The sequence below is a fragment of the Salmo salar genome, chromosome 02 (assembly GCF_965601325.2).
Source record: "Salmo salar chromosome 02, fSalSal1, whole genome shotgun sequence".
Classification (NCBI taxonomy): Eukaryota; Metazoa; Chordata; class Actinopteri; order Salmoniformes; family Salmonidae; genus Salmo; species Salmo salar.
The window spans coordinates 39,409,785-39,435,925 of NC_138292.1; the positions used below are offsets into that span (position 1 = coordinate 39,409,785).

Sequence of the window (26,141 nt, forward strand, 5' to 3'; positions counted from 1 at the left end):
AGGACCATGCCTCAGGACTACCTGGCTTGATGACTCCTTGCTGTCCCCAGTTCACCTGGCCGTGTTGCTGCTCCAGTTCCAACTGTTCTGCCTGCAGCTATGGAACCCTGACCTGTTCACCGGACGTGCTACCTGTCCCAGACCTGTTGTCCCAGACCTGCTGGAACCCTGACCTATTCACTGGACGTGCTACCTGTCCCAGACCTGCTGTTTTCAACTCTCTAGAGACAGCAGGAGCGGTAGAGATACTCTCAAAGATCGGCTATGAAAAAGCCAACTGACACTTACTCTTCTGTTACTGACTTGTTGCACCCTCGACAACTACTATGATTATTATTATTTGACAATGCTGGTCATTTACGAACATTTGAACATCTAGGCCATGTGCTGTTAAAATCTCCACCCGGCACAGCCAGAAGAGGACTGGCCACCCCTCATAGCCTGGTTCCTCTCTAGGTTTCTTCCTAGGTTTTGGCCTTTCTAGGGAGTTTTTCCTAGCCACCGTGCTTCTACACCTGCATTGCTTGCTGTTTGGGGTTTTAGGCTGGGTTTCTGTACAGCACTTTGAGATATCAGCTGATGTAAGAAGGGCTATATAAATAAATTTGATTTGAATATAATCTACACAGTATAGCTGAGCCCCAATTCTTTACCGTTCTTCCAAAGTGTGCACACACTTTCTCGCATGGACTTTACAATGGGGTAAACTCCTTCCAGCCAATGCTTACACCACTCCTATGCGTTATAATCTGTGACAGGGAGTGTGCAAGTGCACACTTCTGGGAAAGGGTAGAGAATTGGGACATAGCCAATGAGAAAGCAAGCTTAGAGACTGTGAATAAAGGTACCTCAGGTGGTCCAGACAATGGTACAGCCTACACATTGACAACTTGAGGAAGTACAGTAGAGCTGTACACAACTCACTAACAGGAATACTTGACTATGGTATGATACTCAAAGTACATCAGAATGTAGCCATATAGCTATAAAATGTCAATATTTGACTAAGAAATAGCCTATTAGACTAAAGAAAAACAGCATAGACAACACTATGAAGTGAAACAGGCCTTACTTTGCACATGATAAACTCTCAGATCTACCGGTCTCTCTATTTGAAGGACATGCCAAATATGTCAAAGGAATATGAGACCATACAATGAATAAAAGCTTTTGAAACGTCAATGAATCAATCTGGTTCTAAATGGAATTAAGTATAAACTCCTAAAAGGCTTGTAAAAAAAGGCATTTCAACATTAACAATGTTGAGTATGTTGTGTCAGGTCAGATAATGAATGTCTAAAACTGTATGCATATCATCTCACACCCCTGACATAAAAACAAAAAAATTGAAGTCTGAAAATGATTTCCCTTCAAAATAATCATGGCAGAGAATTCAAACATTTTATCTTCATTTCTCTCTTCTCCTCCCTCTCTTGCTCTTCTTCCGTTACCCTAATCCCCTTGACTGGAGAGCAGAGGACCCAGACGCTCAGGGGAGGGAAACATGGGTAGAAGTGAATTAGAGGGGGGCGAGATGATAGAGAATGGAGGGATGGAAACAGAGTATGAATAGAGGAAAGAAGGATGGGGTCCATTCAAATTAGAGGGTGTACAATTCATTAAAAAATCCATTATTTTAATTAATCAAATATTTATTTTTTGGGGGAAGAATCTGAAAGCAAAGCTAAGATGCTGTAATAAACAAGTCGAATCCAGACGGGAAAAATAAGGATGATGAACACATACTTAGAAAAATAACAAAGCAAAAAACAGGACTTACTGGATCCTCACACAATAGTTTGTTTACAATTCAAACAGCATACAACATGAATAAAACAAAAGTACACGTAATTCTACAGCACTACATGCTACAAATGACATTACAATCCCATGCATTTGCCCAAAGTGGACTTGCTGAAAAATAAAATAGTAAGATGAGAGGAATACCAACCAATCCTTGAAGCCTATTTCATATTCCTACATAGCAACAAAGACAAAGGCCTTATTTTCTATTCATATTTCGCGGTCGTTGGTCTCGAGTGTCAGTGACCTTAACTAACAAACACCTTTACGCCTGTAAACGGCACCCTATTCCCTATGCAGTGCACTACTTTTGACCAGGGCCCATAGGGCTCTTTATAGAGAATAGGGTGCCATTCCGGCTACACCTAGGTCTCTTTATGTTGCTCCTAACACTAATATACTCCCCTCTATCAAAGACAGTGGCTTTTCAGGACATGATAACTGGAGTTTTGACATAGGCCCTGAGGTAGTGGAGGTGAGCCAGAGAAATGTTGTTTTAAAAAGCCCTGAAAGAGTGATAGATAGGGGAGTTATTTTTGTACACCGGTACTGATAAGTCTATGAAGATATGCCATCTCCGGTAGGGAAACCATTTCATCCATCTCTCTGGATGGCCTCAGCTAAAGTTAAGGCATTTGTACCAAAATGGCACGTTGCTTGGTTTCATTTACTTAGGGATCTGAGAAGAGCTAGTGTCTATGGCTTCAATGTACACCTCTCCTACCCTTTGGACAGGTACAATACTGTTGTGTGTGTTTGTGTGTGTGAGCACGTTTGCAAATGCAAGTCTCAAGGGACAACAGTGTAGGGCTGATATGGCAGCGTCTTCTGTCGATCGTTGATGGCAAAAATCCATGTGGGTTTGACAAAGCTTAAATTACCATTCTCCATCAGTGCCTGTGGCAGAGAGGGAGAGAGAAAGCGAGAGTGGGACAGAGAGAGGGGAAAATATATCAGGAGGTGGGAATCTGTTTAATTATAAAGGGGTAGAGACTGAACCCTTTGAGGGCATGAGGGTTCGCCAGCCAATATTTAAAATGGTACAGCAAATAAGTCAACAACATATATATTTCAATAGCTAGTGACTTGGCAGAGGCACTTTCCATTGCAAATGAGCTGGCGTGGAATACAGATGTCCGTGTAACAGACCTACATCAAAAGGCAACTAACCACGCACGTCCAATATCAGATCAAACGTCAGTGATGTACAAAAAAGGCCCCGGGGTAGGTAAACATCACATCAAAAGATTTCCCATGTCCTAGAGCCCGTTCTTTTTGGGATCTTTTTAAAAATATAAATAAACCTTATCCAGGAAAAATGTACTAATTATTTCACTTAAGATGATCATGTGGTAGCTAGTCAATGTTATTTCAAATGGGGAAAATATCACAATGCATTTCTCAGGTCTCTTTTTGGGAGCAGACTATGAATTGATCACTTTACATAGATGACTAGCATTCTAACTCCCTGGAGTCATGACCTTTTTTCAACAAAGACACCTTTATAAGTGCGTGTGTGTGTTACACAATCATGTTTGTGGTGTGTGAGTGTGCGCTTGCCTGCTCGTGTATCACACTCTCATATTTGTGTGTGTGTCTGTGTGTGTGTGCGTAACATCAAGAGGTCTTTCGAGGAAACAAAAGGGAGGTCACACTCACGTCTTCAAAGGAGTCGTGCCATCCCTCGCTGGTGACAACAAACTGGACCTTCTCACTCATGTAGTCCTCCACCTCCCTGAAGAGAGGGAGAGAGAGGGGGAGAGGAACAAAGAATGAGAGAGAGAGAGAGAGATACGGGGAGGGGAAGAGGTTGAAGAGAGTGCAAAAGCTACCTGTCTCGTCTGAGATCCAAACACTATTTTAGAAAAGGTACAATGACACACAAGCCCTCATCCTCTGAACACTTGTATTACTTCTAAAAGTACTAGTAAAGTACTACTGTTACAGGAAAATCTGCCCTACTCTCATTCTGGATTGAGTCTCTCTTTCTTCTCCCTACCCGTTGAAGGCGATGATGTACCGCAGGAGTAGGCGTCTGTCATTGTTGGGGAACTTGCCGTAGAGGAAGAATCGCTTTCCAGTTAGGAAATCTAAAAAGGGTATTAAGAAAATGAAAGATCAGCATGAGAGCAAGACTCCCTGCATAGCATTACAGTAATCATCATTGTTCATCACTGATGGGAAAAAGAGAAGAAATTGTCTGCAATTTGACAACTTGATGTTTGTGAGCGTCGTGAAAAACCAGTGTGGCTGACAGAAAAGTACTTTATTGATTTAGAATAACATGAACAATGGGCAAGAACAAACTGACACACACAGCCAGCCAGCACAGACTGTACAGAGAGAGGCAGACAAGGTCAGACAAGGACAGACGAACAGAGACAGACCTGGTAGCTCAGGGATGGGCTCGTCCGCCTCGGCCTCAGCGTCAGTGTTCTCGTCAGTCGACCCCCCAAAAGGGTCCTCCTCCTCCACTCCTTTTCTCTCCTTCTCTCCTTTCTTCTGCCGACTCTCGCTCTCCACCCTTCAGACGAGAGAGAGAAAAGCTGTTTATGAAAGGGGGGGTATGAAACTTCTGACTGATGCTCTGCTGGTGTCCTTGAATGAAGAAACACCACACCTGTTCATTATGTTGTGATGCCGCACAACAAATACAACAGACAGAACCAGACATTTCTGCCCACATACAAAACAAACACACAGGCTCTCTTCAGATTACTGAAAGAGCTCGAGGGGAATGTTTGATGCAAGACCATTTCAGTATGGCAGAGTTCTAGACTTCTATTGATGCTCTACACCAAAAATAGAGACAGCGCCATCTGACAACTAATGAATCAAAATGAGAACAATCTCTCTCCGTCGATCTCTCTCCAACCTACCTACACCCGCCTTAGAGGGAGAAATGATATATGGCAAGTTGGCAACCCCAGTAAAATAACAAATATGTGTAATTATAACCATGATGAGCAACATGAGGATCAAGTTATCATGGTCCCAGAACTTTGTGCTGTCTTGCCAACTCCTACGGTCACTGGGCAACTCCTACGGTCACTGGGCAACTCCTACGGTCACTGGGCAACGACTACGGTCACTGGGCAACTCCTACGGTCACTGGGCCACTCTGATAGCACAGAGATCTGTGACCAGGCTAGGGCAGAGGCATTATCAACCCAGAGGACCCGCAGTAGGAATCGCTTCGACACCCGCTACAGTCAAATATGAATAATATCCCACTCATGTTCATTTGATGGTGTTAGTTACCTCTTCAGCTCGTCCTCCGTGTCCATGCCAGACTCGTCTTCTGTGGGAGACAGGAGAATAACATATTATTACATCAGAAGAACATAACCTACATCAGAAGCATACCATCTTACTAACCTACATCGGGTCATAACTTAGTCTATACTATGCTGTAGAAACGTTTGTAAGTGCTTCACCCATACCTCTAAGCTTTGCTCTTTCAAAATAAAAAGGCCTTGTACTTAGGCCCTAGTTAAAGGCTAGGTTTCCTTAATATTTTTAATATGTATTTTCTAATCAGTGCAGATGAAGGAGACAAGGAAAATAAGCTACTTCTAGACTATTGAGATGCACCCAGTCGCGATTCATTCTTCTTCCCTCTCATGTTTTGAGGTACGTGATGCGTGGCCTCGCATTACCATAGCAATTAGAATCACAAGTCTCTCGGCAGCGATTGCTCTACGCAAGTGCTTCTTTCCGTTCTTTCGCTCCCCTTGTCCTCTCCACACGCATCCCTCTCTTCATGTCCTTTTTACGGCGGTGTTGTCAATCCGTCCGTCCCTCCACGCAATTCATTAAAGCAGTTTGTTCCCAACTTGTCTTCCTCTGTCCATTTCACCGTCTTTCATTCCCCTCCTCTTCAGTCTTAGTGGTGTTAGTTTTTCTTTCTTCTTTCTTCCAGTCAAAAGAACACTCTCTTAGCTCACCTCTCCATTTCCTCTATCCTCCCATCAGTCAAAAGAACACTCTCTTAGCTCACCTCTCCATTTCCTCTATCCTCCCATCAGTCAAAAGAACACTCTCTTAGCTCACCTCTCCATTTCCTCTATCCTCCCATCAGTCAAAAGAACACTCTCTTAGCTCACCTCTCCATTTCCTCTATCCTCCCATCAGTCAAAAGAACACTCTCTTAGCTCACCTCTCCATTTCCTCTATCCTCCCATCAGTCAAAAGAACACTCTCTTAGCTCATCTCTCCATTTCCTCTATCCCCTTCTTGGAGGCTGGCTGTCCACTTACATTTACATTTGAGTCATTTAGCAGACGCTCTTATCCAGAGCTTGAGTTCATACATTTTCCTACTTCCCCTCCTTCCCAATCCGTTCATCTCTCCTCTCACCTCTATGTCGCTGGTGTAGCAGGACTCTCTCTTAAGTAAGACATCTTGAGACTACCCTGCTAGCGCTTAACTGTACTACAGACATATTGCCCCAGCTAGCAGTTGATCCTCAACACTAGGCTTATCTCCTGTGGTAGTGTCGATTTACCTTTATTTCAACAGGGAAGTCGTAGGGAGTGAAATCCAATGAAAAAGTTGTCAACAACGTTTGAATGAAAGAACAAATGAATGAACTCATATTTTAATATCCCATATGTTGCCAAGCAGATTTCCCTATGGGACATTAAAGTATTCATTCATTCGTGCATTTTTTTATTAATTCATACATTCAACCCCAGGAAAAACCAAGGTACATTGGTTGGGGGTGATGCGTTGAGATGCATTTTGATCAGTGATTCTGTCTGTCTGAACCTAGGCAGTGTGTATGTTAGAGCTGGGCCATATGGACAAAATGGACTTATTTTTGCTATAATGATAAATCAGTGATAAATGACAGTAAAAACATTTGGGGTGGTGTTAAGGCTGGGCTATATTGACAAAAAATTACATTGCGATAAGGGAGTTTGCTATTGGCATGCTGACTGCAGGAATGTCCACCAGAGCTGTTGCCAGAGAATTGTATGTTCATTTCTTTAATATAAGCCATCTCCAATGTCGTTTTAGAGAATTTGGCAGTAAGTCCAACCGGCATCACAACCACAGACCACATGTATGGCATTGTGTGGGCGAGTGGTTTGCTGATGTCAAAGTTGTGAACAGAGTGCCCCATGGTGACAGTGGAGTTATGGTATGGGCAGGAATAAGCTATGGACAACGAGCACAATTGCATTTTATCGATGGCAGTGTGAATGCTCCAAAATACCGTGACGAGATCCTGGAGGCCCATTTTTTTTTTAAGGCATGGTGAAATCCATAGACTAGGGCCTAATGAATTTATTTAAATTGACTGATTTCCTCATATGAACTGGAACTCAGTAAAAATCAATGAAATTGTTGCATGTTGTGTTTATATTTTTGTTCAGTATAGAACAGTAGCTCCTTTGAATTGTATTTTTCCCGCATTAGCGTTTTGAGCAACGGTCATATGCTTGTGCTTCTCAGAATGTATCTCTCCCTCCACCACGCGCAGTGGGGAGAGGGAGTGAGAGTCAGCAGCCAACAGCCAAACAGGGACAGGCAGATAGTTTTATAACAGGAATCAAGATAATGCATAGGCTATTACTGTTGACCAAATGGTTCTAGAACAATCTACAGGAACGTTGTGTAGCAAAATCACGGTCATTTTAGGTTTATCGTCCCAGCTCTAATGGAGGTGTGTATAATGGAAACCTGGTTCATCTGCGTCTGTGGAGCCACCATACAGATCCTCCTCCTCTTTCTTGATGGGGGTCTTTCTGGGAGTGGGTTGCCGTTCTTCTTCTCTCCTCTTTTGTGGAGTCTGCCAACGAGGGAGAGGGCAGTATGGGGGTGGGAATAGGACAAATACAATCATGTAAATCAGAACAATTACAATTATTTGAAGCAGAATTGTGTTTTTTTTTCTTAGGCAATCATGTCATGGCATACTGCTAGGTCATGGAATGGTTTAAGAATCCCATACCCTCCTCTCTTTTTCCTCCTCACTCTCCTCATCCTCCTCTACGTCGCTCCCCTCCGAGCTGGACTCCGCTCCATCCATCAGGTATCTGGCAGAAAGAGAGGATAGTTTAAAATAGAGAAATACAAAAAAGGGGTGAAGGGAAAAGAAGCAAAACAATAAGTGGTGAAAACATCTGATTAGGTAAACAAGAAGATTCCCATTAGATGGGCAGCAAAGGGATGATCATACTGGCTGGAATTCTACACAAAGGTTCAAATGTTGGAAGAACAACATCTGAAGGGTGCAAAAAAGTACTTCATGTTCCAGACAGACACAAAGGTTAGCCAGACACAGGTCACACACACACACACACACACACACACACACAGTACCAGAAATCAGCACCATGGACAGCACAGTCAATGACTCCACATACTTCCCCACATACTTCCCCCTGATGCAATACTGATAAATTGATAAGTTTAACATTAATGTGCATCACGTGTCCCATTAACAATCACCCATATTAACAAAATGTATTTAATTTCAAACTTCACATTTCCTTAGCATAGGCTACTTACCGTAATGAACGATATCCAGAAAATGCCTGCGATAAGTGATCGCTATGGTCGGTTTATCTTTCCAGCTCTTAAGTAAATATATATTTTATACACTACTGTAAATGGAATTGTACATGTTGTTTTGCAAATGTTAAAGTGCTACTAGACAAACAGGGTGGAGAAACAAACATTTATGCACTACCTGGAATCTGAGGAGCTAAGTTCCGTGAGGAATTCAAAAGGCGGTCAAACTAAGAAAGTATATGGATTTGACGTTACGTTATTTACTGGGCCTATATCTATTCTCAACCTCTACCTCCGTACCACCAACGGAACATGACATACTGTCTACTGGAGCATCAAAGTCATGTGCTGACAAGACAAACGCCCTATTTGAAGTGGAACCAGGCCATTCACACCAGTAAATAGGTTTTACGACACCGATCAAGGGGTGCCAGTGTGTCAGTCCCCTCCGAGCCACTCCACAGAAAGAGACTGAGAGGGTCCTGTGACGAGCAAGCGTGGCAGTGCCCTTAAGGGAAAGTCCTTAACCTGGTCCGCTCAGGCACGACTAAACCGCTAATGTGTTCTATGAAAAATGTAAGTGGCTTAAATCGCATTAGATTAGGCCGTCCTTGAAGCGAATACATTACGGAACAAAACAATAAGTCTGGATGAGGAGAGAGAGGGGCGGCGGGAACAGCGTGTGGCTGTGGCACCCAGATGAAATGGAGCCTCAGCCTCGACAGCGGTGTTGCTAACCCTCTCACCCACACGTCATTCTCAATCAAAGATGCGTTACCTTTTCCACAAACACACACTCTCCAACCCCTCAAGTCACCAAGACGACCGCTAAGATGAAATACGGCTATCAAGGGTCATCACTACTCACACTGTTACCGCTCTATTCTGTGCTTTGATTCCTCATATCCTACAGCACTGTTTAGATTGGAAAATGAAAAAGTAGAGGGTTTCCTAATGTTGTGTAGCGGGTGCGCACACACACACACACACACACACACACACACACACACACACACACACACACACACACACACACACACACACACACACACACACACACACACACACACACACACACACACGACTGGCTACATGCTTAGCTTTCAGAGACGGGGTCTGAGACTCTCTGAGCTTCTCAATCCTCTTAGGACACTTCACTTCATATGCAGTGTGGCGAATTACCTAAAGAAATGTATTGAATTGAGTTAAGGAATAGAATTCTCAAAGCTTTACCAGAGGGTAGGTCCTAAAGGAAAACGTATCCTCCCTCTATGAAGAGAGCAGTGCGCAAGAGTGATTTGTTTACCTCTTGCACTCAGAGGTCCCGGAAGGCTAAGTATTTCATATGAATTGTGTGGGAAAAGAATATTAGTCTCGATTTCAGGACCAAAAAAAGAATCAAAGCAGATCAAAACATTTACTGTATGACCATGAGCACATTTAATATGTTAATGTGCCTTTTTGATGAACTACTTCTACAATAAATCAGATTGATCAATATGTTTGATTGTTGATTCAGATAAATGACGAGCCAAGGGCAGACTACATATCAAATAATAAAAGTACCAAAAATATAGTGGACTAACATTGTGATGTTGAATAGCTAGCCACTGTATTCACTCGGCTATTGTATTCAAATTCACCTCTATTGGTGACGTAACCATGACGACAGCACTGTGATCCATTCATGGTCAATACGATCATATTTGCTCCAATCATTTTTTTGTAATCTTTTTTTTATTTAAACTTTATTTAACTTCTCATTTAAAATGATGGCCTACCAAAAGGCAAAAAGGCCTCCTGCGGGGAATTATGCACAATCTGAGGGGAGGAATAAAGTTGTATTTTATCAGTTAAATTTGTCCTTTCATACGAAAATTCCAATTATGAAAAGGTCAAGGGCTTTACCGGAGGAAAATGGTTATTTGCACAACATTAGTTCTTCATCACAATTTGTTATCTAAGGTAATAATGGTAAAGGAAAAAAAACTATTTAGGGAATAGAGTGAAATTTGGGACGTAGCCTAGGTCTGTGATTGCTAAAAGGGAATCTAAAAAGGTTTCCGAGGCACTTCAGATGTTACCGACGGACAGACCCTTCAATAATCTGCACTAACGCAAAGTTTACTTATTTATTCCCCATTCATTCCATTTTGTTGCCGATATATCTTGATGCCACTTGAGGGAAGTGTGCTAGCGTGTGTCCCTCCTCTCCTCTCCTCTGTCCCCTCCTTTCATTTTGACGTGTTCTCGTAAGGACAAAAGGCCCAAAACATTTAGATGCATAGCAGTGTTTTTCTGGTTTGAGTTGGGCTGTGTGTTTGTGTACGAGCGTGTGACGACTGTCTCTCTGTGTTTGAGTATGCATGTCTACGTCTCTGTGTGTATGAGCACTAGTCTTCTTCAAAGGAAGTGGACCCTTCAATTACCCATAGCAAATGCAGCTTTTAAATAAGAAATAAATCATTAGAGCTCCGCACTCCAAACAAGAGCTGCATAATGGAGACGAGATGGCTTGGATGGATGGATGAGGAACGAGGATAGACGAGTGGAAGGCGAGAGGGATTCTCTATACAAAAAGGATAGTGGTTGAGGGAGATGGAGAGCAGTCTACAGCAGAGGAGGTCAGAAAACACAGCCAAATAATGGTGGTAGTGTGTGTGTGTGCGTCCCAATGTAGAATTCTGATGCTAACGCAGAGAAAATAGGACTTATTTCCGCAACACCCTCTTACAACAGTACTTGATCATTTTGACACACCTCTTTCGAATTAGATGAGCGGATATTTATTTGTTTATGAGGGCCAATTACAGCGACATGATGTCAATACTGTCAGACTAAAGAAAATGAGCGCATTGTACAGGAATAGGGAACAGTGTAGAAAAACATGGTGGAGGTGACTGATGCAGTAGCATTCACTGGGACCTGACCTAGCCTAGAAAGTACCAGACCTGGGTTCAAATACATGCATATTTACACTGAACAAAAATATAAAACGCAACATGTGAAGTGTTGGTCCCATGTTTCATGAGCTGAAATAAAAGATCCCCCAAAATGTTCAGACCCACAATAAGCTTATCTCCCTCAAATGTTGTGCACAAATTTGTTTACATCCCTGTTAGTGAGCATTTCTTCGTTGCCAAGGTAATCCATTCACCTGGCAGGTGTGGTATATTAGGAAGCTGATTAAACAGCATGATCATTACACAGGTGCACCTTGTGCTGGGGACAATAAAAGGCCACTAAAATGTGCAGTTGTCACACAACCAAGCAAGCGCAGGACGTCCACATCTGGCTTCTTCACCTGCGAGATCGTCTGAGGGGTGTGCTGAGGAGTATTTATGTCTGTAATGAAGCCCTTTTTTGGGGAAAACTCATTCTGATTGGCTGGGCCTTTGACCTCCCAGGCACACCCATGGCTGCACCCCTGTCCAGTGGTGAAATCCATAGATTAGGGCCTAATTTATTTATTTAAATTGACTGATTTCCTTATATGAACTGTAACTCAGTAAAATCTTAGAAATGATTGCAGTTGCGCTTATATTTTTGTTCAGTGTAATTATTTGAAAATACACTTTTCTGTGTATTTGAGTAATTTTAAATACACAGCCCAAAACAACTACTTTAAATATAAGTAGTTATAAATGCATGTCAATACTTTCCAAATGTATTTCCAATACATTCCAAAATTCAACTTGTATTTAAAAAAAAAAATGTCTAAATACTTTGTTCGAAATGTTTTTGAAATGAGGTCTTACTGAAATACAAATAGTATCTGAAACCAGGTCCGTGGAAGCAGTGATTTCACCTCAGGCGACAGACAAGAAGTGAAGACCTTATGTGAAAGGCATTTTCACTTTGAAGAGAGGTGCGGTAAGAAGCCTTTAAATACCCTTTTCATATTATCTGAGGCCTTGCTTTGACTAACTCGAGAATCAATACACATAGTTTTGACTGAAGAGAGAACTTCATTAAGCCTGCTTGTAGTGACAAGAATCATTAGTAGAAGTTAGACTGATTCCATCACAGCATGTTTCAACTCTTCAAAGTAACACTATTCAGTGAGCTGCATAGGTACAGGTAAAGCCTTGGCAATAGGTGCTTTTATAAACACCATTAACTGCCAACTTCACTTAATTTGCTGAATTCAAAGACGGTTATAATGGCTGCTTTCTGATAGAGAATAGGTGGCACAGAGTCAAAGACCCCATTTATTTGAAGCAGACTTTTCAACACCACAGTCTATCTTCTCTTTCAATTTTTATAAACTCAGCAAAAAAAGAAAACGTCCCTTTTTCAGGACCCTGTCTATCAAAGATAGTTCGTAAAAATCCAAATAACTTCCCAGATCTTCACTGTAAAGGGTTTAAACACTGTTTCCCATGCTCGTTCAATGAACCATAAACAATTAATGAACGTGCACCTGTGGAACGGTCATTAAGACACTAACAGCTTACAGACAGTAGGCAATTAAGGTCACAGTTGAAAAATTAGGACACTAAAGAGGCCTTTCTACTGACTCTGAAAAACACCAAAAGAAAGATGCCCAGGGTCCCTGCTCATCTGCATGAACGTGCCTTAGGCATGCTGCAAGGAGGCATGAGGACTCCAGAAATGGCCAGGGCAATAAATTGCAATGTCCGTACTGTGAGACGCCTAAGACAGCACTTCAGGGAGACAGGACAGACAGCTGATCGTCCTCACAGTGGCAGACCAATTGTAACAACACCTGCACAGGATCGGTACATCCGAACATCACACCTGCGGGATAGGTACAGGATGGCAACAACAACTACCCGAGTTACACCAGGAACGCACAATCCCTCCATCAGTGCTCAGACTGTCTCAATAGGCTGAGAGAGGCTGGACTGAGGGCTTGTAGGCCTGTTGTAAGGCAGGTCCTCAACAGACATCACCGGCAACAACGTCACCTATGGGCACAAACCCACCGTCGCTGGACCAGACAGAACTGGCAAGTGCTCGTCAATGACGAGTTGCGGTTTGGTATCACCAGGGATGATGGTCGGATTTCGCATTTATCGACGAAGGAATGAGGCGTTACACCGAGGCCTGTACTCTGGAGCGGGATCGATTTGGAGGTGGAGGGTCCGTCATGGTCTGGGGCGGTGGGTCACAGCATCATTGGACTGAGCTTGTTGTCATTGCAGACAATCTTAACACTGTGTGTTACAGGGAAGACATCCTCCTCCCTCATGTGGTACCCTTCCTGCAGGCTCATCCTGACATGACCCTCCAGCATGACAATGCCACGAGCCATACTGCTCGTTCTGTGCGTGATTTCCTGCAAGACAGGAATGTCAGCAATGGCCAGCGAAGAGCCCGGATCTCAATCCCATTGAGCACGTCTGGGACCTGTTGGATCAGAGGGTGAGGGCTAGGGCCATTCCCCCCAGAAATGTCCGGGAACTTGCAGGTGCCTTGGTGGAAGAGTGGGGTAACATCTCACAGCAAGATCTGGCAAATCGGGTGCAGTCCATGAGGAGATGGGCTCCCTGCCTGTGCCATTAAACCCCTACAACTCATCCAGAACGCCGCAGCCCGTCTGGTGTTCAACCTTCCCAAGTTCTCTCACGTCACCCCGCTCCTCCGCTCTCTCCACTGGCTTCCAGTTGAAGCTCGCATCCGCTACAAGACCATGGTGCTTGCCTACGGAGCTGTGAGGGGAACGGCACCTCCGTACCTTCAGGCTCTGATCAGGCCCTACACCCAAACAAGGGCACTGCGTTCATCCACCTCTGGCCTGCTGGCCCCACTACCTCTGAGGAAGCACAGTTCCCGCTCAGCCCAGTCAAAACTGTTCGCTGCTCTGGCACCCCTATGGTGGAACAAGCTCCCTCACGACGCCAGGACAGCGGAGTCAATCACCACCTTCCGGAGACACCTGAAACCCTACCTCTTTAAGGAATACCTGGGATAGGATTAAGTAATCCTTCTAACCCCCCCCTACCCTCCCCCCCAAAAAAGATATAGATGTACTATTGTAAAGTGGTTGTTCCACTGGATATCATAAGGTGAATGCACCAATTTGTAAGTAGCTCTGGATAAGAGCATGTGCTAAATGACTTAAATGTAAAATGTAAATGAGATGCACTGCAGTACTTAATGCAGCAGGTGGCCACACCAGATACTGACTGTTACTTTTGATTTTGACCCCCACTTTGTTCAGGGACACATTATTCAATTTCTGTTAGTCACATGTCTGTGGAACTTGTTCAGTTTATGTCTCAGTTGTTGAATCTTATGTTCATACAAATATTTACACATGTTAAGTTTGCTGAAAATAAACCCAGTTGACAGGGAGAGGACGTTTCTTTTTTTGCTGAGTTTACCATCCTCCCCTCTCTCTCTCTGCCTCCCTCCCCCTCGTTCTGCCTCCCTCAGTCTCCCCCTCCCTCCCCTTACCGTTTGAAGGAGATCTTCTGCTTCCTCTTGTGGCAGTCCAGCACCCACTCCTTCCGGACGATGATGCCCCCTGCTGACTTCACCTGGCTGTACTTGGGGGTGTTGGAGAAGGCACAGCTGGATGAAGCAGATGATAAACCCTTGGTTAGCACGGCAGCGTCCCAGATGGCACTCTATTCCCAATATCGTGCACTACTTTCAACCAGGGTCCAAAGGGACCGTGACTACATCCAAATATGGCACCCTAGTCCCCGTATAGTGCAATAAATAGGGTGCCCTATGGGATGCAGGCACTGGAGGGAAGCCAGGGACAGCCCACTGCTACTATGGGAGAGCGTGGTTAGGGCAATGTGGGTCACATGGTCTGCTTTGCTTTCCATGCTGTTATTGTGATACTCCTGTAGTTAGACTAGTCTTGGATGTATATGATATGGAGAATATTCTTGATAATATTACTCCTAAAAATATTACTACCACTATAATACTAGCCCCATTGTTGGTTGTATTCCACAAAATTCTTGTTGACCTGTTTCCAATATGTTCTTACCTCACTCTATTACCATTTTCATGCATCTTTAATTTACCAATATGAATTCAGATTACAATGAGAACCCAACTAAGGAGTACTTCCCAAACTACTACCTCCCAGTTCCAGCACCCTCCATCTCCTTCACTCACATGAGGTGTGTGGCGCCAGGGGTCCAGTCAGAGTGGTACTTGGCCCCCATGGCCAGTGCCTTGTCCCTCAGGTCCCCCCGGAAGGGGTTCTGGAAGCCACTCAGCACAAACACCACCCCCTCCATGATCTTGTTGAGGGGAACGGGGGCCTCGGAGGAGCTGGACTGGGCTTTGGAGGGTTTTTGTCTGGGCTTGGCTTCTGGTTTGGGCAGGCTCTCCTTCTTCTTGGTGTCTGGGGTTTTCTGGGCAGGGGAGGCTGGGGTGAAAAGAATGACAGAGGTGAGGAGAGTGGAAAATAGAATATATAACTATCAGGGTATTTGCATTGATTTATTAAACTTACTTTATTCACACAAGCATAGGTGAAAAAGGTGTAGAGTGAGTCAGTGAGTGGCTGGCTGGCTGGCTTGCAGGGTGTCTTTACCTTTGGCAGTGCTGGGGCTGGGAGTACTGGCTGTGCTGGGTTTGGCCTTGGGTTTCGGGGTGGTAGTGCCCTGTTCAGGGGAGCCCATAGGGCTGGGTTTCTTTGTGGGGGGCGGAGCGAGGGCAGACCGGCGCTCTTTACTGAACTCAAACTTCCTCTTCACTGGTGCCTAGGAAATAGGACAGGATGGATAAAGCAATTTGTCCTTATGGTAAAACCATGACAGAAATATGTACTCAAAGAGCAAAGCTGCTTATCAAAAACTGCTGAAACTGCTTATCATTTCTAGAAGTGGAATAACCAACAAAAATGAGCAGAGAAAACAAAACAAGCAAACAAATTCAGGTCCTAATTATGTTTACACTTATGTAAATGCATTTATAAGTGAGTAACGTCGCCTCTTGCTTGAAAGAATGATCCATCTCTGAGCCTCTGGAAAAAATGTACCACAAGCAAAACATATACCTCCATATCGTGCCATCTCTTTTCATTACCGATGATTTACAATGTTTACATTAAATCTATACTACATTAGCTATGAGGGTGCAGTCTACCGAACAATCACCTTGTACCTCTTTTTAAAGAAATCAATATGGTGTCTGCCTCTCAAATGGCACCCTATTCCCTATATTGTGCACTACCTTTGACCAAGGCCCATAAGGCGCTTGTCAAAACTAGTGCACTATATAGGAATAGAATGAGGTGCCATTTGGGACATAACTAGTATCATAGCCTGGAGATTCAGGTCAGTTCGCATTAGCCTGGAAGGACTTAATGAATGATTCACCATCAGTTCTGGTCTTAGAGAAGCCAATGATGCATCACTATGGGCTCTGATCAAAACTAGTGCACTATATAGGGATTACGGTGCCATTTGGGACACACACCAAGCCTTGGTCCTTACCTGTGGTGGGGGAGAGTTGGAGGACGGTGGGGCTGAGGAGTGGCCAGACCCAGACTGCAGGGCGGCAGCTGCATAGCTGAGCTTCTCAGTCTGTGGCGAAACTATGGGGGGAGAAGAGGCGATGAGATTGTGAGAGAAGTTGGGAAATATTGTTTCACATTTCTCAAGGTGCTTTTCGCTCACGCACTCAATCACGCCACATCAATGCGCACTAATAAACCTGCAATGTGAAATTAGCTGTAACTAGGCCTTTAGCTGGAGTACAGTAGTAGTACCCTTGAGCGCTGGGCTGGCTTTGGAGGTGCTCTCTCTGTTGAAGAAGAGGCTGCCTGGCTGAAGACTGGGGCAAGCCGAGGGGGACTCATCCTTCACCCGAAACTGGCCAAGCTTGGTCATCTTCTGTCAGGGGGCAAGAGACGTTAGTGTTGGGAGAGAGACTGATCAAGTCAGTCATGTTAGGAAAGCACAGGACATTGTACATAAACGTAATTTTTGATGGTATGAATTCCAGTTCACTCAAATCAAAGGAAGTTTAGCAAAAAAGTTGTCTACTCTCTAGATGAGCCCACAGGGTAGCCCATCTGTTGTGTGGATCCAGCTATATGCCTAAATCCCAAATGAATGGGGAAGACAAGCACCAACTAATACAACTAAATAAAACAATGCCCATTCATTTGGGGTTGAAGCATATTACAGGATATGTGCAACAGATGGTTGCATATGGACTTATATGTAAGATCACTTTAATAATGGTCAGAAAACATGTCATTCAACTTGAGTTAAACTCTGCAAGCATTTTGATTTTAGAACATAGCTATATACTGAATGAGTCTATTGAGTCAGTCTCAGTGGAGAGTGGGTTGTGTAGAAGAAGGTGAAAGATGACAGCTGAGCTTCTCTTACCGGTGTTGTTGTGGTTGGTGGATCACTTTTGTCTGGTGGTGAATGGAACTTCACGAAGGCCACTCCGTATGCTATGCTCTGAGGGTGGAAAATGCCATTTGTCATCATGCCATTCCAATCCAAAACATGTTCATAAGGGTATACAATAGGAACTGTGCTAAGACTAGGGCTGTGACAGTAACTGAATAACCGTGTAGCTGGCGGTTATGGATGAAGACTGTTATTAAAATAACCGTCAAAACCATTTAAAAATAGGCCTACATTCATTTTTTTCATTTAATGTAGATAAACTTTACTTAATAGCGGGAGTGTTTATTAATGATTATAAGCAAATGTTTTGCTAACAGTGTCTACAAAATGTTCTCCATCTCCTCCTCTTTCCAACTGTCCTTTTGATGTTTGAGCAGCTAATCTCCAGATGCACGGCGGTGGAGAGTGCTATAGGCTATGGAAATTGAGTAAAAAAAATCTTTGATGTGTGGACTTTCTTTTATAAAATGGATGTTTTCATTGCTTGCTAGTAAATAAATACATTTGTTATTTTAAAAAAGGTTGGATGTGTCTGACTATTCATTAATTATGCAACAGGAGTCGACAAGGTTGTTCTGGCTCTGAGGCCTATAATACACTAATGTTGTGTTGAATGGACAATGCGCCAATCCTCTCCAACCTGGCATGGTATAATTTGATTCGGAATATTTTCTTAATTTAAAGACTAATCTACGCTGATCAGGCCCGATCCTGGCTGATATGCCAAAAAAAAATTGCCTACCAAAGCAAAGTAGAATAGTAACCTGGGCTATACATACAGAGTGTCGCCCACAATGCACTTTTATGAATGCCCATGTGGTAGCCTACAATTTTTTTTCAATAGCAATTTACTGTCAATCCCTGTCATTTTGTTAAATCAATTTCTGTTAATGCATGTATTGATTACAGTAATTTACCTTTCTCACTCTTGGACTGGAAACATTGTTTGCAGAGTTCACAACTTGCTAAACTTGTGTGAAATAAGATTTGGTTTATTTCATTCCATCATTTACGCGCTCCATGTGAGAAATGAGCATATGACTAGATGTTGGAACATTACTGCAGGGACTTGCGTCCATTCAGCCACAAGAGCATTAGTGAGGTCGGGCACTGATGTTGGGCGATTAGGCCTGGCTCGCAGTCGGCGTTCCAATTCACCCTAAAGGTGTTCGAAGGGGTTGAGGTCAGGGCCCTGTGCAGGCCAGTCAAGTTCTTCCACACCGATCTCGATAAACCATTTCTGTATGAACCTCACTTTGTGCACGAGGGCATTGTCATGCTGAAACAGGAAAGGGCCTTCCCCAAAATGTTGCCACAAAGTTGGAAGCACAGAATTGTCTAAAATGCCATTGTATGCTGTAGCATTAAGATTTCTCTTCACTGGAACTAAGGGGCCTAGCCCGAACCAAGAAAAACAGCCCCAGACCATTACTCCTCCTCCACCAAACTTCACAGTTGGCACTATGCATTGGGGAAGGTAGAGTTCTCCTGGCATCCGCCAAATCCAGATTGGTCCATCGGACTGCCAGATGAGGAAGAGTGATTCATCAATCCAGAGAACGCATTTCCACTGCTCCAGAGTCCAACGGCGGTTCATGAAGTTCCCGACTAACAGTTCTTGTGCTGACGTTGCTTCCAGAGGCAGTTTGGAACTAGGTAGTGAGTGTTGCAACCGAGGACACGCTACACGCTTCAGCACTCGGTGGTCCCGTTCTGTGAGCTATTGTGGCCCTACCACTTTGCAGCCGAGTCGTTGTTGCTCCTAGACGTTTCCACTTCACAATAACAGCACTTACAGCACTTACAGAGCAGCTCTAGCAGGGCAGAAATTTGGCAAACACACTTGTTGGAAAGGTGGCATCCTATGAAGGTGCCACATTGAAAGTTACTGAGCTCTTCAGTAAGGCCCTTCTGTCAATGTTTGTCTATGGAGATTGCATGGCTGTGGGCAAAATGTTATATACCTGTCAGCAACAGGTGTGGCTGAAATAGCTGATTCCATTAATTTGAAGGTGTGTCCACATACTTTTGTATATATAGTGTACATGTCCTGCTTCTTGTGTAGGAAAGTGCCCAGCTGGGCTGCTCAGTAAACAAAAATGTCCTTCACCTCACACAGTAGGAAGTCAACAAAGTCAGTTTTTATTTGTATTTTTTACATCCATTCAAATTATAATAGTTCCTCGCAATATTTGAAAAATCTTAACATTATCCCCCTCGACAATCAGCGTCGCAAATAGGCTGTTGCGTGTATTTGTTTCTATTTTAAGGATTGTCAATTTAATCTTCATACTATAGCATAGCTGTCCCCTTCATACTTTACTTCATTATCTTATAGCCTACTATCAGAAAGCCTAAGTAGGCCTAGGTTTTTTTTATACGTTTTAAGGAAAGGAAAAATATTTGCTTGTGTCTGACATACGCTTGGTGGCTTTGATTGACGGGTGCGGGTTGTGTGTGTGTGTGTGAGAGTTAGTTGATTCTCTTAATAGAGTACCACAGAATGAGTCAAAATACCCATAAAACCTATCGTTTTTCCACCATTAATTTTAGAAACCCTTCAAATAAGTGTTTTGTGTAGACTTAGCTTGGCTTAATGTTTTGATAACTGTGTAAAGCTCTCTAGGACAAGGTGACTTTTATCAATATATTTGCCGGTATTTACCCCCAAAAATGAAATGCTAGTTAGCTGCTAATGTGGCTATCATAAAGAACTACAAATGCCATGATGACCTGGGCGAGACTGCCGAATCGAGGCAAAGGTAAGAATCTCTGGATTAACTATCTAATGTTAGCTAAATGTAGCAATGAATAAATTGGCTACATTTCTTAAAAAATTGTCAACTCTGTGAACTGTCTTGTGCACGTTTTAAATCGACACAATAACTGTTTGCAAAGGTGTCATCTAGAGATGACATACAGGAGCTTGCAGGGATTTGTAGTTTTGCATGATGTCTACTTTTAAATTAGAGAGTAAATAGAGGTGAATATATTTCTAAAAGTCACATTGTCCAAGAGAGATTTACATTGTTATCAAAACGTCACCCCAGGGTAAGCATACAAGAAACACAGCCCTTATTTTAAGTGTTTCTAAACAAACCTATGGGAAAAATGAATGGTGGAAAAACAATTGGAACAGTTTCCCTGTTTGACCACTAGATTTTATGGGTATTATGGACACCTCCACTGTGGGGCTCTATAGGCCTATATGTCCATTCAGAAAGTTTCCTAAAGTAGCCTGTCTGGACTCCATCTCTTTAATAAAAATCAAACGCTCCTGTCATTATTTAATCTTGTAAAAGGCCTATTTTCAGTAGTTTAGGCTACATTATTTCCCTCATTAGTGTCCTCTCTTTGAAGGTCATATGCCAATGCCATCGAATGACAGCAGCACGGATTGTGATGTTATGCGACTATTTCGGGGGAAGGTGGTAGAAAGCCCATCGGACTTCGTTTCAATGGTTTTGTGTGTCGAAATAGGATTTGAATAGAATGTTTTTATATGCAGGAAAAACCAACAGAAAAGGACAAGGCAGACATACAGCTTTATTTTGACTCCACTAATAAGTAATAACCTATTAATATGAACGATATGCCATTAATAATGATATGCCATGATAATAACAAAGTTTAACAGCTTGTTTGAAATAGGTTTTATTAAGAAGCAGACCCCCCCTCCCCGTTATGTCATCGACCATGTACATTGGCCTGGCCAGTTACTGTAACCTCAAATTTCAAGACCGTCAAAACCCGAGCTGAGACACTGAATGTAAGAGATGCCATTTTTTAAATAACTTGACTAATAACGCATCGCCAGGGTTGTATTGATTAGGGCACACCGTAGCAAAATGTTTCGCAATGGAAAACGAAAATGGATGTTTCTTATTGGACAAGTGTAGTTAGTCCCACCCTGTTTCAGTCCGTTTGCTACCTAATGAATATGACCCTGGTTTACAATGATTTAGGTGGCATCACATACACACCCAATGCTCTCTGTCCACTAAAGTTCTCTCTTAGTGGTGTGCAGCTCACCTTGTTGTACGGCTGGCTACACACAATCTTCACGCGGTCCCACTTCTCCTGGGCGTGAGCCTTCACCAGCAGGCTAGGGCCAAAGAAGCGCACGCGGTTGGTGTTGGTGCCGTTATGGCTCTCCATGGGGGACATGAAGGAGGACGTGACCAGCAGAACCTGGGAGACACAGTGAGAGGTTCTCTTAGGAATTAAGCAGAACACTATACCTAATGGTAGTAAAGCCACAACTATGCATTGTCCATAATAAGAGGCAGAGACTAGTACCTTCACTCAGTGCATTCAGTGTGGTAGATATCGGCGAGGTATACAGGTACTACAATATACAGTAAGGGGGTGGCATACCTCATAGTCCTGGTCTTTGACAGAGGTTGAGTGTCCCACCAGCACCTCGATAAAAGCAGACCCTTCATTTCCTATGTCTATGCTGTACACCTGCTCTTCTTTCTCAAACTGAAACGATTGGAGAAAGAGCATGGGTTATTTAGAACAAACTAGGAAAAAACAAACAGGGCAATGCAGTGTCACAACACATACAGTGCCTTCAGAAAAGTATTCATACTCCTCGACTTACTCCACATTTTATTGTGTTACTGCCTGAATTCAAAATGGATTACATATTTTTTTCCCCACATCCATCTACACACATTACCCCATAATGACAAAGTGAAAACATGTTTTTAGAAATGTTTGCAAATGTATTGAAAATGAAATACAGAAATATTTCATTTACATAAGTATTCACACCCGAGACAATATTTGTAGAAGCACCTTTGGCAGCAATTACAGCTGTGAGCCTTTCTGGGTAAGTCTCTAAGAGCTTTCCACACCTGGATTGTGCAAAAAAATTATGTTTTCTTCAAGCTCTGTCAAATTGGTTGTTGATAATTTTTCTTGCCATAGATTTGTAACTCGGCCACTCAGGAACATTCTCCGTCTTCTTGGTAAGCAACTCCAGTGTAGATTTGGCCTTGTGTTTTAGGTTATTAACCTGCTGAAAAGTGAATTCATCTCCCTGTGTCTGGTGGAAAGCAGAATGAACCAGGTTTTCCTCTCAAATTTTTTGTGTGCTTAGCTCCAATCCGTATCTTTCTTATAAACCCTTTATGACAATACATTATAGATTTCATAAGGCCTTTAGTTATGGCCTAGTTTCCCCCCCCCCCAACATTGTGGTCTGAAAAACATGGCTCATGGGCTGTATATGCAGGGGTGTGAAGTACTGTGTCATTCCTGTTGGCATCAAGCTTTAGGGAGTAGGGATGTGACAACTGGAAATGTTTTCTTGTCAGTTAACAGACATTTTCTATCGGTTTCTATTAAAACTATAAGAAAACTGCATCCAATTCCACGTGAATTCACAATGCAGATGGTCTACATGGCGCTTCACGCGGAGAGAGAAAATTGTATCGCTGCTGCTGCTCTTCCTTTTCACGTGGCGCGTGTAGCTTGTTTTTGTCGTCCAATCACAAGTCATCAAACCGGCACTAGGCTAAAGTCAGAGCTAGAACCTCCATGTGGCAAGTTATTAGCCACTGGGCTCCCGAGTGGCGCAGCGGTGTAAGGCACTGCATCTCAGTGCTTGAGGCGTCTCTACAGACACCCTGGTTCGAATCCAGGCTGTATCACAACCGGATGTGATTGGGAGTCCCATAGGGCGGCGCACAATTGGACCAGCGTCGTCCGGGTTTGGCCGGTGTAGGCAGTCATTGTAAATAAGAATTTGTTCTTAACTGACTTGCCTAGTTAAATAAAGGTTCAATTATTTTTATATTTTTATAATTAGGAGATATCTAGCCTAATCAATGGAAGATGGAATTAAAATGACAGAACAAGAAACTAGAGGAGATGGACAGGCTACAACACCAAGAGCCAACAGGTAAGCTGCTATTTAATAATCTGAATGGAGTTCTTACTGTAAGATTGAGAAGGGGAGAAACTGTATAGTTAAGGTTAAGTAGTTTCAATTAGCCTAGCTAACATTAGCTAGCTATCTGGCTATCTAGCATCTCTTGGTTTGATGCAGTCAATACAGGCACTATGTAATCCAGGGCTCTCCAAACCTGTTCCTGGAGAGCTACTGTCCTGTAGGCTTTCGCTCCAACTATAATCTAGAGCACCTGATTACAATAATTATCTGGTTGATAAGCCGAATCAGGTTAGTTAAAACTGGGGTTGGAGCAAAAACCTACAGGAGGGTAGCTCTCCAACTGGGATTGAAGAGCCCTGATGTAATCAGATGAGATGATAAATAACTAGCAATAAGTAGTCTACCAGGGCACGTTGACTTGGGTCGCAATCTCTCTCCCCTCCCTGCTCCCCTTGTCACTCACATTTGAGCTGCTGCTCTGCTTTTTTCCCCCCTACTAACGTTACAGCATTGTTGCGTTGGGTATTTATTAAACTGTTATTTTCCCTTTATGATGATGACAATCGGGACCTGTTAGTGGTAATTACTCAGTTAGTGAGTTTTTTCTTAAGGTTGAAGATCCCAATTTAGTTTAAAAATATTAACTTTTACACCCCTAATAGGGAAGATATTCAACAATTGATTATCTACAATCTGCATTCAGAACGACTGCTATGGTGAAGAACTCGTCAAACACGACTACCTAAAACATCTAAACTGGAACAACCATCTCAGTACGGGTGTAATAAGTCCAACCACTTACAGATTGGAATAATTTAGAAACATTTATGTTATTTGTCTTAGATCAATGAATTAATGTGCATGCAGAAACATACAGTATATATTAAAACAAACCATTCGAAAAATCAACATGTAACAAAGCATGCTGAGAAATATGATGGGCCACTCCCAAGTATATTTCACAGAGAGAATTAATGGAAATTAACTCAGTCAGTCGAGTAACGACACGTGGTGTTGATTCCACTGTGATTCAAATAACACATATTTTATTCACTGCAGGTTGCAACAATTTAAATCCAACTGGTGTTAACCCCACTAGAATCAACACTAAGATATAACACACACAACACATTTTAACACCCTCAAATTTGCTGTGTGAATTGGAGTCAGTGAATTGTTAGACAATCCCATAAAAACACAGTGCAGAAGTAGCCTATACCTGTATAATGACTGAGGTTTGTTTCTCCCCTGGCTTTGCTGCTTTCCATTTTCTATATGTGTCCGAGCTCAGCAGGTTGTCAGCCTTGTGAGTCTGCAAGGAAACAACAAGAATAGCTAGGACCCCATGAACTGCAATTGCCATCTGGTGTTGTTACCACTGGAAATAGGAGTTACTGTTTCAATTCAAGACACATTTTTTTACAACAAAAAATTACTGGGAAGTGTAGCTAGCTAGCTACTTCGAATGGTGCATGCAAATACTGTACAGTACTGTTACAATGATTATTTATGTTCTGGTGGGCTGAAAAAAAGCAATGTGCAGACTGTACATATAAAGGGCTAGCCAGGCGACATTATGCCTCAATCAGACAGCAAGCAAACCTAGCTAACTACCACGTTAGGAAGCTAGCAAGCGGGTTAACAAATAATGTACTAGCTAATTATTCTAGATAGTAGTTGGACAACTTACATTGTCTTCAGTGCTGCAAGACACGATGTGCTTGAGTTTTATCTCCGGCATTTTGCGCTAGTCACTTGACTTGTCAATAAAGTAATGCCGCTTTATTTGTGTTTTTTCAGCTAATGAAAAGCTCTACGCTTTCAGCTAGTTAGCAATTGCCTGGTTAGCAAACAATGGAACACGTTCATGGCTAGTTTATAGCAAGCAAAACGCCTCTAATGCTCCATAGAAGTACACTGTTTAACATTTCTGTGTTTAATACATTGTATTTTACTTCCCTGTGAATTTTATTATCATGTGAAGGCGGACCAAAGCAGCCAAAATGTATTTGGAGATTGAACCGTGACCACTGAATTCACCAAAATCCCTCTCAATTCACAACCTCAACGTAACTTCCGGTTGATAATTTTTTTTGCCAATCAAATCAGATGACGCTTTTCGTCTACTTCTTCTTCTTCGTGTGGTTTTCCGGCCGACTAGACGCTTTGTTGCGTGTTGCTGCTGTTCACAGTTCGAAAATAGATATTCATATTGTTCACAAAAAAGGGAAATAGGGAAAAAAGGAAATTGAACAACCATCTCAAATCAAATTGTATTTGTCACATGCGCCGAATACAACAGGTATTCGGCGCATGTGACAAGTATACAACAGGTATTCACCTTTCAGTGAAATGCTTACTTACAAGCCCTTAACCAACAATGCAGTTTTAAGAAAATACAAAAAAAAAGTAAGATATTAGAAAAACAAATGATTAAAGAGCATCAGTAAATAACAATAGCAGGGCAATATACAGGGGGTACCGGTACAGAGTCAATGTGCGGGGGCACTGAGGAAACATGTACATGTATGTAGAGTTATTAAAGTGACTAT

The 26,141-nt window shown here is 42.8% G+C and overlaps 1 protein-coding gene across 1 annotated transcript; it reads right to left on the reverse strand.

The window, feature by feature from the left end:
• Positions 1–1,631: 1,631 nt before the first annotated feature.
• Positions 1,632–25,670, reverse strand: LOC106582635 (DNA repair protein XRCC1). Its single transcript, XM_014165884.3, has 17 exons — positions 25,280–25,670; positions 24,809–24,901; positions 22,065–22,172; positions 21,720–21,878; positions 17,658–17,735; positions 17,030–17,153; positions 16,755–16,855; positions 15,851–16,019; positions 15,427–15,682; positions 14,749–14,865; positions 7,763–7,847; positions 7,492–7,600; positions 5,065–5,104; positions 4,191–4,327; positions 3,803–3,893; positions 3,463–3,538; positions 1,632–2,700 (listed from the first exon to the last, which is right to left on the reverse strand). Exons 1-17 carry the CDS (start codon positions 25,328–25,330, stop codon positions 2,593–2,595), a joined length of 1,902 nt encoding a protein of 633 aa, XP_014021359.2. The 5' UTR covers positions 25,331–25,670; the 3' UTR covers positions 1,632–2,592.
• Between the last annotated feature and the right edge of the window lie 471 nt (positions 25,671–26,141).